The following is a 13,928-nucleotide window of genomic DNA, read 5'->3' as shown; positions in this document are numbered from 1 at the left end:
TTTGTGCCGACGGTCCGCCACATAACACGACGCATCCGTCACACGGCGGATGCAACATGTGGCAATCCGTCGCTAATGCAAGTGTATGGAGAAAAAAAAACGCATCCTGCAGGCAATTTTGCAGGATGCGGTTTTTTCTCCAAAACGACGCATTGCGACGTGCGTCGTACGACGCTAGTGTGAAAGCACCCTTAGTGTTGTGTTCAGTTGCTGTTTGTTTTATAGAAACCAGCATCCAGTTCCTATGGCTGTAATCATCTCTACAGACTTTACAATTTGAATCTACTGCTCCTCAGACCTGCTGATCATCTGCTATAAGCATTACGAACAGATGAGACTGCTCACATTACACAGCAGTTATCCTTGTGAGATCCTATATTTCTTCAACCTGCATCTACATCCTCGTTCAGACTTTCTATTTAACACTTCATCTACTTTCCGGTTTGTCTACACTCCTGGCTCTATGGCTTCTGCTGTTTCCTGCTCCGCTTGCTGTCCTACACCTCCAGTTATTGAGGTGTTTGTCACTGTGCCATTACCCTAAATCTGTGTGTTCATCCTGACATACCGGTTAGTGGATCCATCTCACGAGGTGAGACTTAACACAAAAGGCTTTATTAAAATGAAAGGTAACAGGGTAATACTAGCATAGTAATGTTCTAATTATGGCTAAGGTCTGCGCTTTGAGCACAGATCCTCAATAAAGCAGTTTTCCAAAATTATAATAAGAGGGTACCTACACCCATTAGCTGGCACAGTCCTGGATATTTGGCTGTGATTGGGCAGTTCCAGGCACCCCTTTCTTCAGTTGGTGAGATTTGGACCCCTTTAAGTCCAGGGAGAACACCTAGATTGTAAGAAAGGCCACTTAGAAGCCATTAATGGATGTGTCATGGTGGCCGAGTAGAAGTATTTATCGCTGTTAGAGGATTTGTCATATTATAAATGACCAATCATGGAAACAATCAGCAACCCGTTGTACTGCACAACACAAAATCAAGAGGAGGACCCAAAGCTACTGACTTAATGAGTTATACTTTAAAAAAAAAAAAAAAAAAGGAATGAGCTTTAAATTGATGTATTTTTTTCACGTCCTCTTTATTAATTTGCACATGAATGATGAAGTCTGCTTATTTGCACATGGTCTCTTGCCCAAGAAAAAAAACTCAATTAACCATACAAATACATAACAAAAATAAGCCTAAGCAATTAAAATGTAGACATTTGATGACAGAGTGCATAGCCGCAGAACGTTTCCCGTTATAGGCAATGAGAAAGCCTTTTTGTTTAGCAGCATCACGCATTTTTTTAAATTAGCAGTTTTCAAATTTAAATTTTTATGACCTTAGATCTGATAATTATACCAAACAAAATAATTAATAGGCAACATTTACCATACATATTCTTTACATCTCCATTTTTTAAACCTAACTTTTTTTTTTTTTTCCCTTAGGAAGTTAGAAGGGTTCAAAGATGATCAGCAATTTCTCATTTTTCCAACAAAATTTACAAAACCATTTTTTCCAGAGACCACATCACATTTGAAGTGACTTTGAGGGGACTATAAGACAGAAAATACCCAAAAGTGACATGATTCTAAAAACAGCAGCCATCAAAACCATATTCAAGAAGTTTATTAACCCTTCAGGTGCTTCATAGGAATAGAATGTGGAAGCAAAAATTAGCATTTTACTTTTTCAAAATTTTTTACTTTAGCTCCAAATTTTTTACTTTCACAAAAGGTATCAGGAGAAAATGAACCCCAAAATTTGTTTTGCAATTTCTCCCGAATACGCCGATACGCCATATATGGGAGAAAACTACTGTTTGGGCGCATGCAGAGCTCAGAAGGGAAGGAGCACCTTTTGACTTTTTTTAAAAGCAAAAATAGCTAGAATCAAGAGTGGATGCCATGTCATGTTTGGAGAGAAAAAAAAAAAAAAAAAAAAAACAGGAATTCTTGCAATATTTTTCTAGATTCATTCAATGAGGGCACCAGCACTAAGTGCAGGATGTCAGCTATCAGAATCAGCTGACACCCGGCAGCAATTGCCTGCACACAGCCTCCTATGTGCAGGAGAACACCATGACTTCTATATACTGCATCGATCAGTAAGTGCTTCCCGACCATGACCTATACGGTATATACTGCAAATGTCAGGCAGGGGTTAAGGCACCACTCTAGTGGTGCAATAAAATGCTAGGGTGGCCCTTTAAAAGATCCATTGAAAGGAATTACTGTCGACCCACAGAACTTTGCAAATATAATGGCAGAAAACAGAAGAAGGAAAAAGAAAAAAAAACCACAGACAACATCGTTTTACCAATTCTTTATTGAATGTAACAAGTTGGTTATGTTCACTGTATTGTATGAAACATCACAATGTGGTACTGGAAGTTGTACATTTGGACCAGAGTGGACACTTATCAATCTTCTCTGCATTTTTTTTCTCCCCAAATAAAACTAGAAGGAAGGGAAAGAGGAAAAAAAAAAAAAAAAAAAGCCCAGCCAACGGACAAGTAGAACTCTGCATTATTATGGAGAACACTTAAACTTACAGACCTAAAATCTAATGAATGAATAAATAAAAATATGGTAGCAATAATTCCTAAGACAATAAAACACACAGGAATAAAGACAGGAAATTAAAGTAGATATTGGCAGAACCGATCTATATGTACCAGTATGTAAATAGATTTCCAAAATTTCAGCAAGGTATCAGTTACAAGAGAATACCATAAATTTTCTGTAAAAACAAAAACCACACAAAACAGAAGAGAACTTGGTTCAAAACATGAGAATGGAACATTCTTGCTGAGAAAAACAAAAGGCATCCACAGCATGTAAATCAATCTATACACTCCTTGTTTCTTCTCCAATATTTTTTCTTTTTTTTTTTCTCCTTTCTTAGATAAATACTTTTACTCCACGTTCAACAGTTGACAGTATGTCGGAGATGCACAACTCGAATAAAAATAAAAAAAAGTCAAGGTTATTGCAAAAATAGAATTAGACGATATTCAAGTACCTAACAACAGCCACTCTTGTACCATGCCCATTGCTTTGAAAATGGAAAAAAAAATTTCATGAAAATATCTGTATTTGCTAAGATTTAAAATAGATTATTTGTTTTATATCTATATTTATATATAGTCATTTCAAATTGGTAAGTTGAGCTCTGAAAAGGAAGGGGGAAAGAAAGAAACTATATCCATATTACACAGTGCTACCATGTTACAATGAAACCAGAGAGGTAAAAAATAAACCTAGAACTCCACTTGAACAAAAATCACAAATATACATTATAAAATGAGGCTTGGGTTTTAGCTTTTAAAAAAATAATATATATATATATACCCTGAAATTGTGGCAGGGCTGTCCTCACTTTGAGTGATCAGTTCCAGAATAGAAGCCAGCTGTTGGCTTTTCAATTGATGTGAAGGTACCAAAAAAGTAAGGACAAGGGCTCCCACAACAAAAATCAAAATGGTAATCAGATCTTTGAAAATTATAATTTTGGGGAGGGAATCAAAGGCAATAGTATAACATTTCTTTCAAACTCAATCATGAAAAAAAAAAAAAGTAATGTCTCATACAATTAAGTGTTTTACATGCGTGTGGAGTTTAGTTTGGAAGTGCTGCACCTTTAAATGTACAAACGACATGCACCTCGATACATCTAATAAACTGCATGAGGCATCAGATTTCTTCCTAAGCTCTTTAGCACCAAAGGTGCCCGGCAAGACGATGCACCGCAGGGCCCTCCAGTTGTAAGTGTTAAGGAGTAATGTTGCTGAGACGTGATCAGAAATCCTGAGGCTGGCAAAAAGAAAAATACTGCTAAAGTGTGACAATGTTATAAAACAAACCGATAAATGGTGCAAAATACTAATCATTTCTCGTTTTGACCATTTGTGTTTTTTTTTTTTATTATTACATAGCTGACGCTCCACCAGAATCTCTTTGTTGGTTTGAAGAGAACCGTGATTTTTAAGTTTTTTTCCCCCTTTAGTCCAGACCAAAACATAAGGAGTTCTGAAAGGCTACCATGGGTCTTCTAGATCACCAGCACCCTACAGGAAAAAAAAAAAAAAAAAAAGAAACACAAAAAGAAACAAAAAGCATGACTTATTTTTGCAGAGTTTGCAGTGAACTTAGACGTGAGCCTCATCAGATAAGATACGACATTACTATGTAAGAAATTCTAATTGGCTGAATAAAGGGAGGCACAAAATGATTGTTCCAACCAGTCATAGTCCATCAGACCCAGCCAGCCATAGTCCATCAGACCCAGCCAGCCATAGTCCATCAGACCCAGCCAGCCAGAGTCCATCAGACCCAACCAGCCAGAGTCCATCAGACCCAACCAGCCAGAGTCCATCAGACCCAACCAGCCAGAGTCCATCAGACCCAACCAGCCAGAGTCCATCAGACCCAACCAGCCAGAGTCCATCAGACCCAACCAGCCAGAGTCCATCAGACCCAACCAGCCAGAGTCCATCAGACCCAACCAATCAGAGTCCATCAGACCCAACCAGCCAGAGTCCATCAGACCCAACCAGCCAGAGTCCATCAGACCCAACCAGCCAGAGTCCATCAGACCCAACCAGCCAGAGTCCATCAGACCCAACCAGCCAGAGTCCATCAGACCCAACCAGTCATAGTCCATCAGACCCAACCAGTCATAGTCCATCAGTCCCAACCAGTCATAGTCCATCAGTCCCAACCAGTCATAGTCCATCAGTCCCAACCAGCCATAGTCCATCAGACCCAACCAGCCAGAGTCCATCAGACCCAACCAGCCAGAGTCCATCAGACCCAACCAGTCAGAGTCCATCAGACCCAACCAGTCAGAGTCCATCAGACCCAACCAGTCAGAGTCCATCAGACCCAACCAGTCAGAGTCCATCAGACCCAACCAGTCAGAGTCCATCAGACCCAACCAGTCAGAGTCCATCAAACCCAACCAGTCATAGTCCATCAGACCCAACCAGTCATAGTCCATCAGACCCAACCAGTCATAGTCCATCAGTCCCAACCAGTCATAGTCCATCAGTCCCAACCAGTCATAGTCCATCAGTCCCAACCAGTCATAGTCCATCAGTTCGGTGCAGATTACCATCTACTTGTTTTCCCATTTATCACGACCCTCTCTTCATTGATTGACAGCTCTGGCATTGCTGGAAACTTCAGAGAGGAAAGGAGGCACACTGTCCAAGAAAAAAAAAAGTTTTCAGAATCATTAAAATATGGATGAAAGACTGCAGGTGCAAGAGATGGACGACGGCCGTTTAGCACGCACAGGTCCAAACACTTGTTGAAGCATCTGTATGTGAGAATCGGCCGTCCATCTCTTGCACCTGCATTCTCCTGCATCCATTTTTAATGATTCTGCAAAAAACAAAACAAAAAAAAACACACTTTCTGGAACAGAGTGCCGCCTTTCTGCTCTCTGAAGTTTCATAATCTTGCATTTGGTTAAGCCTGAATAATTGCGAGGTGTGTGCAGTTATCCTTTTAAGTTGTGTGAGTTACGAATAGTGCAGTTTTTTTCTTCTTTTTTTTTTGTACATTGTTTGGCATTGCAGGAGCTAAAGGGGGGCAGAAACAGATGAAAAATGAGGAGAAAGGGTACACTGAACTGATTGGCCAAACAGTGGGTGCACTGAGCACCTGTGCTTGGCTTGAAGAGTCATTTTATGGAGGACAGACTCTCTTGATCTGACATTCATTGTGGGGCAATGCCCAACTAAACGCTGCGTGGTGCAATTTGCATGGTAAACGTTGAACAGTTGACAAGTGCTGCTAACGGACACTAATCAGTAGGACAAGTGCACCAAACTTGACAACGTCACTGCACAACTGCGTCTCTTCACATATGAGGTCCAATAAGGTGGGAGTTATATAGGCGGTTTTCCCAACTGGTGATGGCATATTAATATTAGGAAGATTACTGCCAATAGATTCTCAGAATGAAGGGGCCAGTGTTCTAATCTGAAGGGTTGTCCACGATTTATGCTTATAGTTGGGCTTACCTAAGGATTACTTATTCTATTTTTTCGTTGGGATCTGGCACGCAGCACTACCAAAAATCCGTTCTCGCCAGCTCCTTCAGCGGATGGATGTACACAGTGTACAGAGCCAGCACAGCCATCTGTACATTGTGTAGTAGTTAATTCTTGGGTGCTGATGATACTCAGCCTCCCGAAGTCCTGGACAATCTCTAAGCATTGCAGTTCCTTCACAGTGTGTCCCCAACCACCCATCGTTCAGGTGCTGCAGCACCGTCCCATTAACTTCACTAGAGCCATGTTGCAGATCTCTTCACATCAAGAGACTGGACAGGCAAGTGTGCAGATAAAAGGCTAAGGGGCCTCTGTCCCTTCATAACCAGTGGGGTCCACGAGGCAATGCATCATGACATTACATGATGGGGATACCCCTTTGTACCGGTCAGTCTTACTAACTGACTCGGCACAAAAAGACTGTTCAAACCAAGTACAGGAGCTCAGTTCACCCTTGCTGAACACTTTCCCACCTACTTGCTGTGTGTTTGAACAGTCATTCTGTGCGTGCAGTCCCTTTAAAGGTACTCTGTCAGCACCAAATTAATTTTCAAACCAAGTACAGGAGCTCAGTGCTTCACGGCAGAGCCAATCATTTAACTACACCTTTCCACCTGCATGCTTTCCATCTATCTCCTCCCTTCCGACTACAATCCCTGGCAAAAATTATGGAATCACCGGCCTTGGAGGATGTTCATTCAGTTTAATTTTGTAGAAAAAAAAGCAGATCACAGACATGGCACAAAACTAAAGTCATTTCAAATGGCAACTTTCTGGCTTTAAGAAACACTAAAAGAAATCAAGAACAAAAAATGCAGTCAGTAATGGTTACTTTTTTCAACCAAGCAAAGGGGAAAAATTATGGACTCACTCGATTCTGAGGGGAAAAAAAAAATAAAAAAAATAAAAAAAATGGAATTACCCTATAAATTTTAATTCCCAAATTAACACCTGCATCAAATTAGATCTGCTCGTTAGTCTGCATCTAAAAAGCAGTGATCACACCTTGGAGAGCTGTTGCACCAAGTGGACTGACATGAGTCATGGCTCCAACACGAGAGATGTCAATTGAAACGAAGGAGAGGATTATCAAACTCTTGAGAGGGTAAATCACCACACAATGTTGCAAAAGATGTTTCTCGTTCAGTCAGCTGTGTCTAAATACAAACAACATGGGAAGGTTGTTAAAGGCAAACATACTGGTAGACCAAGGAAGACATCAAAGCGTCAAGACCAGAAACTTAAATCAATATGTCTCCAAAACAGGAAATGCACAACAAAACAAATGAGGAACGAATGGGAGGAAACTGGCGTCAACTTCTGTGACCGAACTGTAAGAAACCGCCTAAAGGAAATGGTGTTAGTTTTGGGAATTAAAATTTATAGGGTGATTCCATAATTTTTTCCCTATGCTTGGTTAAAAAACATAACTATTACTCATTACCACATTTTTTGTTCTTGATTTCTTTTAGTGTTTCTTAAAGCCAGAAAGTTGCCATTTGAAATTACTTTAGTTTTGTGCCATGTCTGTGATCGGCTATTTTTCTACAAAATAAAAAAACTGAATGAACATCCTCCAAGGCTGGTGATTCCATAATTTTTGCCAGGGGTTGAATGAAGCCAGAGCTGTCAGAGAAGAGGGAGGATGAAGATTGAGGGAAGACAAGCAGGTGGAAAGGTGTATATAAATAATTGACACCGCCAGAAAGCACCGAGCGCCTGCGCCTTGTTTGAACAGTCAGTCTGTGCTGACAGTCTCTTTAATATGTAGATAGTGACTGTTAAACAGGTGACTATGGCTACAAGAATGGGTTACAAAGAAAGAAACTGTAAACCACTGGAGCAATTACTTTATTGATTGCAGTTAGAACAAAGGGTCATCTACAAGAGATAAAAATGACATTCATACCAACAGTCTACAATAAATCAGAGTACAAATCCAGTACATAAAAAGAAGAGTAACATTATGATAAAGGTCCTTACTAATATCTCCACCTTCCAAGAAGGACAGATGGCATTATAATTGGTGCAATACTTAGAAGGAGGTGTTGAATTTTATTTTATTTTTTTAAAGGAACTACCAACTATCTGAAACTCCAACAAACACTGCAGGATACCAGTAAGTATCATGCCTGTACAGGATTCCTGTACTTTCTCCTCCCCACTTGAACAAAGAAAAAGAAGCAGTCTACAAAGGATCAGAAAGCTTAAATGGAAGCGCTGAATACTACAAAAAACAACTAAGAAAACTTGCATCCAAGTCGGCATAAAATCAACTAAAAATGGTAACTTTTCTTAGCAAAGGTAGCAGACGAGTCCTATGGGAGATGGGTGGGTAATAGTGATGAGCCAGTGTATTCCTTGCTCGGGTTTTCCCCAGCATGCTCGGGTGACCTCTGAGTATTTATGACTGCTCGGAGATTTAGTTTTCATCACGGCAGCTGAATGACTTACAGCTACTAGCCAGGCTGAGTACATGTGGGGGTTTACTGGTTGCTAGAGAATCCCCACATGTAATCAAGCAGGCTAGTAGCTGTAAATCATTCACCTGCCGTGATGAAAACAATCTCCGAGCAGTCAAATACTCGGCGGTCACCCGAGCGTGCTCGGGGAAACCCGAGCAACGAGTACACTCGCTCATCACTAGTGGTTAACGTTTGATGCACACCTGACTTTATATTTTAGTAAAGAAGTTAAGAAAAAGCCAGCCTAAAGAAAAAAAAAAAAAAAAAAAAAAAAAAAAAAAAGGAAAAAACTTTAAGCAAGGGATGGACACAGCCTGTGGGGAGTGATGCAGACTAAAATCTTCCATTGTGTTCACTTTGACACAACCTCGCATGCAGATTTACTATGTAAGAGGGGGAAGCGAATCATGCCGTGCACACTATTCCACAGGAGTGTGGCTTCCAGTTACTGTGTCGCTGGCCGCACCATCAGAAGCAGGAGATTCTGGAGATCCGGCGGCAGAGGACTCTTCGCCCTGCATTTTACCTAGCCTGTAACTACTCAGCATTTCCTCCAGGAGTTGACGGCAATTTCCCCTATGATTAATCCTCAGCTCCCTGAGAGCTTCCACCAACTTCCCATTCGCTGCATTGTCCGCTGTTCCAGTAGGGCCCTTATTTTAGATTAAAGACCCCAGTCAGTAAGTTAAAAAAAAAAAAAAAAAATAAATAAAATTATATATATATATATATATCAAAACACAACCTAAACATGGATTACCGCTTCACCAGCAAGTCTTAGATCAATCACATCATACAAGCAGTTAATGTAATACGTTATTAGCTACAACTAAGCATACATGGAAAACGATAGTATGCGGATGTGAGAGGAAAATATACATTGACTAATGCATTTAGGAACCATTCTCTCTCATACATAAATGGGAGGTAACATTATATGGCTGACTTCATCCTGTACTGGCACATGAGCCATTGTTGGTGTACATACAGCAAAGAGTCTTACAGTGTCAGCAGTCTCGACCCTACAGAATGGGGAACAGTGATAGAGACCCACGTAAATACACACAATGTTAAACCCCCTTCAGGGCTCAGACAATTTTCATTTTTGCATTTAAGCTTTTTATTTCCCCCCTCTTCTTCCCAGATTCATAAGTTTCTTTTTGTCGTGAACCTTGTCAGATGAGGGCTCGTTCTTTCCAGAGACGAGTTGTAGATTTGGATGACAATCTATTTTACCATGTAGTGTATTGAAAAGTACCAAAAAAAATCCAATTGGGGTGATGTGGTAAACGCAATTCCTCCGATGCTTTTTGCATTTGCATCTCGCTTTGTTCAATATACCTGAAAAAATGATTAACAAATAGGATCCTCCAAGCAGGAATAATACTGGAAATACTAAACATGTGGGTTTTTTAATTATTTGAGTGGTCAAAAAAATTTTGACCTTTGTTTAAAAAAAAAAAAAAAAAAAACACAAACAAAAACATTTTGCCATTTTCTGAGACCCGCAAGGTATTTTCTGTTGATGGACATTTGTGAGGGCTTGTTTTTTGCATTCCAATCGAAAATGGATTCACTAGTACTTTTGATTGCTCTTTACCGCTTTTTTGGAGGAGCAGCGATTGTTTAATTTTGTTTTCCGAGGTCTATGGTTCGAGTTAAAAGGGGTTTTCTACTTTCAGTAAGCCATTGTCTCCAGGCACAATTCAGAGAAGAAAGAAGAACAAACTGAGCTCTACTTACCCACCTCCGGTCCAACAGAGTCTCTGCTGTTCTCGCCTCTTGACTGCGGTGATGACATCGTATAGAGACACAGATGCAGCCAAATGACTGAGCTCAGTGTCTAGTACCATTTACATCGATGTGCAGAGACCACGCTGAGCCCGGGGAGAGCAAGTTTATTCCACACTGAACTCTGCACCTGCGGACAATGGCTTACTGAACCTGGAAAATGCCTTTAATTACCAAATATGTTGATACTTTTAATTCCTATATTTTTCAATTGGGAAGAATTGGAAGTAAAAGAATTAAAAAAAATATATCAATTAAAGATTTGAAATAATTTTTTTAACTCCTTAGGGGCCTTGAACATGACTTGATAGTTTGTACTACCGTATATTCAGCTATTGTACAGTATACAGTAACATTGAAAATCTCCAATTAAGGCAGAGGCTTCGCAGGAGGACCAAGATGGAGTGACAGGCATACAGCAGGCTCCTGACTGCAATGGCAACCCTCAATCACACCACAGGTGGGGCTGATTGACGGTAGTACATGTGTACCAGCTACCAAACCATTTAAATGCCACTGTCAGTTTAACCCCTTCACGACCTTTGACATACATGTACACCAAAAGTAGTGTTTCCGCCTTTGATGTGGGCTTGCATGCCGAGCTTGCATTGTTCCCATCAGATGATGGCAGATTTAATCAGCCATCATGTGCCCTTAGCAGCGGGGTGGAGCGGAGCTCCGCCCACAGCCATTAACTTGTTAAATGCTGCCATCAATCTCTGACAGTTGCCTTTAACATGAACAAGCAGGGAGAGAATTATTCCACACGACCATCGTCCCGCCCGTGAAATGATCTCGGGCGCTGATGGGCTGCCATGACAGCAGGGGTGTACTGAAGACCTCCGTGCTTGTCATGATGATCCTCCTGTGAAAGGCAGCGTTTATAGGAGACCGTGATTTTTTTTATGCATGGCAGTGATACAGTACAAGCATCTACAGTACAATTGTCTATGTATAGATGATCACAGATTCTAGTCCTCTAAGGCAGTGATTTTCAACCTTTTTTGAGCCGCGGCACACTTTTTATACTTAAAAAATCCTGGGGCACACCACCAACCAAAATGGCACTATAACAGTACATATTCTGCATATAGTTAATAATATAGATTCTAAATGTATTTATACTCACTCAGTGTGAAACCTGGGCCTGTTTCGATAAACACAAAAGGGATATCCTGGCAGGAATGGTGGAAAGACACACACGAAGCTCTTCCTCAACAGTTCTCAGTCTCTCCCTGTTTTTAGTTTTTTTTGTGCACATAACCCTACCCCTACTTCTAACCCTAGTGGAAAAAGAAAAAAAAATATTTTCTTTTTTTTTATTATTGTCCCTACCTATGGGGGTGATAAGGGGGGGGGGGGGGGGGGGGGGGTCATTTACTATTTTTTTTTTTTTTTTTTGATCACTGTGATAGGTTATATCTCAGTGATCAAAATATACCTGGAATGAATCTGCCAGCCGGCAGATTCGGCGGGCGCACTGCGCATGCGCCCGCCATTTTGGAAGATTGTGGCGCCCATGGAGAAGACGGACGGACACCGGGAGGCCCGGTAAGTATGAGGGGGGGGGGGGGGGGGTGGATCGGAGCACGGGGGGGGGTGGCATCGGAGCACGGGGGGAGCGGGCAGGAGGACGGGGGAGCGGACAGGACGACGGAGGGGAGCGGAGCACCGGACGGAGGACCGGAGAGGAGATCGGTGGTGGTGGTGGGGTACATAAGTGTTTCCAGCCATGGCCGATGATATTACAGCATCGGCCATGGCTGGTTTGTAATATTTCACCAGTTTTTTAGGTGAAATATTACAAATCGCTCTGATTGGCAGTTTCACTTTCAACAGCCAATCAGAGCGACCGTAGCCACGAGGGGGTGAAGTACCCCATTGGGTGAAGCCTTCAAAGATTTCGCGCATGTGTTATTCCGTGACTGCGCATCGCTGCGCATTGCCGGGGAACAAAACAAAGGGGGCACCATAGTTTGGGGAACTTTCCCCGCGGCACACCCGACCAGTGTGCCGCGGAACACTGGTTGAAAATCACTGCTCTAAGGGTATGTGCACACGCTGCAGATTCGCAGCAGTTTTCCATGCGTTTACAGTACAATGTAAACCTATGGAAAACAAAATCTGCAGTGCACATGCTGTGGAAAAAACGCGCGGAAATGTAGCGCTGTTTATTCCGCAGCATGTCAATTCTTTGTGCGGATTCTGCAGCGGTTTACACCTGCTCCATAATAGGAATCCGCAGGTGTAAAACCGCTTGTGAAATCCGCACAAAAACAGCAAAGAAAACGCAGTAAATCTGCGGTAATTCCTCAGGTAATCCGCAGTGCGGTTTACCTGCGGATTTACCAAAACAGGTGCGGAAAAATCCACAGGGGTTCCAGCTACGTATGCACATACCATAAAAAAGGGACGGACGAACAGTAAAGTTTTTAAAAAAAAATTAGGTATGGAAAAAAATTTGTAATACATACACACACACACACATATATATTGATCTGGCTGTTCCAAATGCAGCAATACCAATTGTGTTTTATTTTTGTGTTTATTTTAATTTTATTTTTTTTTAAACACCGCAAAAATAAAACAATTGGTATCGCTGCATTTTGAAAAATCAGATCAAAACAAACAAAATTATTTGATAGGAAAACAGTAAAAAAAAATAAAAAAAATCATAACCTCAATTACATTTTTTGCCAGCTGCAACATTGCAATAAAACGCAATTAGAGGAGATCAAAACATTGTATCTACTCAAAATGGTATCAGTAAAAATATGTACTTTTTTTTTTGTGCACAAAATATAAGCCCCACATTCTGAAAAATACAAACACGGGTCTTAGAAAATGGCAACAGCAACTTTTTTTCCTATGAATTTTCCAAAAAATTGAGAAAAAAAAAAAAAAAAGGTGTTTGGCATCTCTGTACTTGTACTGACCTGGGGAATCATATTACAGGGTCAGTTTTACCATATAGTGAACATGGTAAAATGTGGAATTGCACTGATAACATGAATACTTCAAAAGAACAATTCGACCCGCAAGGAGAAAAAAAAAAAGCTCATATTGCTATGTGAACAGAAAAATAAAGTTATGGCTATTGGAAAACGGGGAGAAAAAAACAAAAAAAAAAACAAAACAGAAATTTACCCAGGGGTGAAGAGGTTGAATGGATAAACAGCAGCAATCAGAGCTCCTGCCCCTGCTGTTAAAGGCAAGACCTGCTCTGTACACACCACATGAGCCCACTCCTTAGACATGAATCCCGAAGCTGGCAAACATGTAGGGCAGGGTGGGCAGAGAAGCTAAGGCTGGCACAAGTGCTCACCAGTCTCTAGTGGATGCTAATAAAACCACTCCCTTTGAACTTGAATTACGACTTTGGAGCCCAACCAGAAAACCACTACGGCCAATCAATCAAAAGTAAAGGAGGAGGTAGTGGAGCGCTCACTGCCAAGTCTGGAGAGCATTTTAGAGTTAGAGATCGCCCTCACGCCTAAACAAAACGTCACTTTAGGAGCGGCAACTGAAACGAACGAACACCGGCATATTTATATTTACGCTGGTCTCCAATCTATCACTGTCAGCAGTTTTCCTGGGTCAAGTTCC

At 41.1% G+C, this 13,928-nt stretch overlaps 1 protein-coding gene across 5 annotated transcripts in view; it reads right to left on the bottom strand.

Moving 5' to 3' along the window:
* Window positions 1-2,880: 2,880 nt before the first annotated feature.
* The window catches only part of LOC143804367 (protein phosphatase 1B), a 66,818-nt gene continuing 55,770 nt past the window's right edge, over window positions 2,881-13,928 (bottom strand). For 2 of the 5 annotated variants that reach the window (XM_077282395.1, XM_077282394.1), the window contains exon 6: window positions 2,881-4,074. In XM_077282395.1, coding sequence (XP_077138510.1) covers window positions 4,045-4,074 — 30 coding nt within the window. In that variant the 3' untranslated portion in view covers window positions 2,881-4,044. Of the gene's footprint in view, window positions 4,075-7,900; window positions 9,185-13,928 lie in introns of those variants that run through there. The other 3 variants (XM_077282393.1, XM_077282392.1, XM_077282396.1) reach the window with 2 other exon arrangements.

Source organism: Ranitomeya variabilis, chromosome 2 (genome assembly GCF_051348905.1).
Source record: "Ranitomeya variabilis isolate aRanVar5 chromosome 2, aRanVar5.hap1, whole genome shotgun sequence".
Classification (NCBI taxonomy): Eukaryota; Metazoa; Chordata; class Amphibia; order Anura; family Dendrobatidae; genus Ranitomeya; species Ranitomeya variabilis.
The sequence above is the reverse complement of the archived record's forward strand: the minus strand, read 5'-3'. Positions and strand labels throughout refer to the sequence as shown.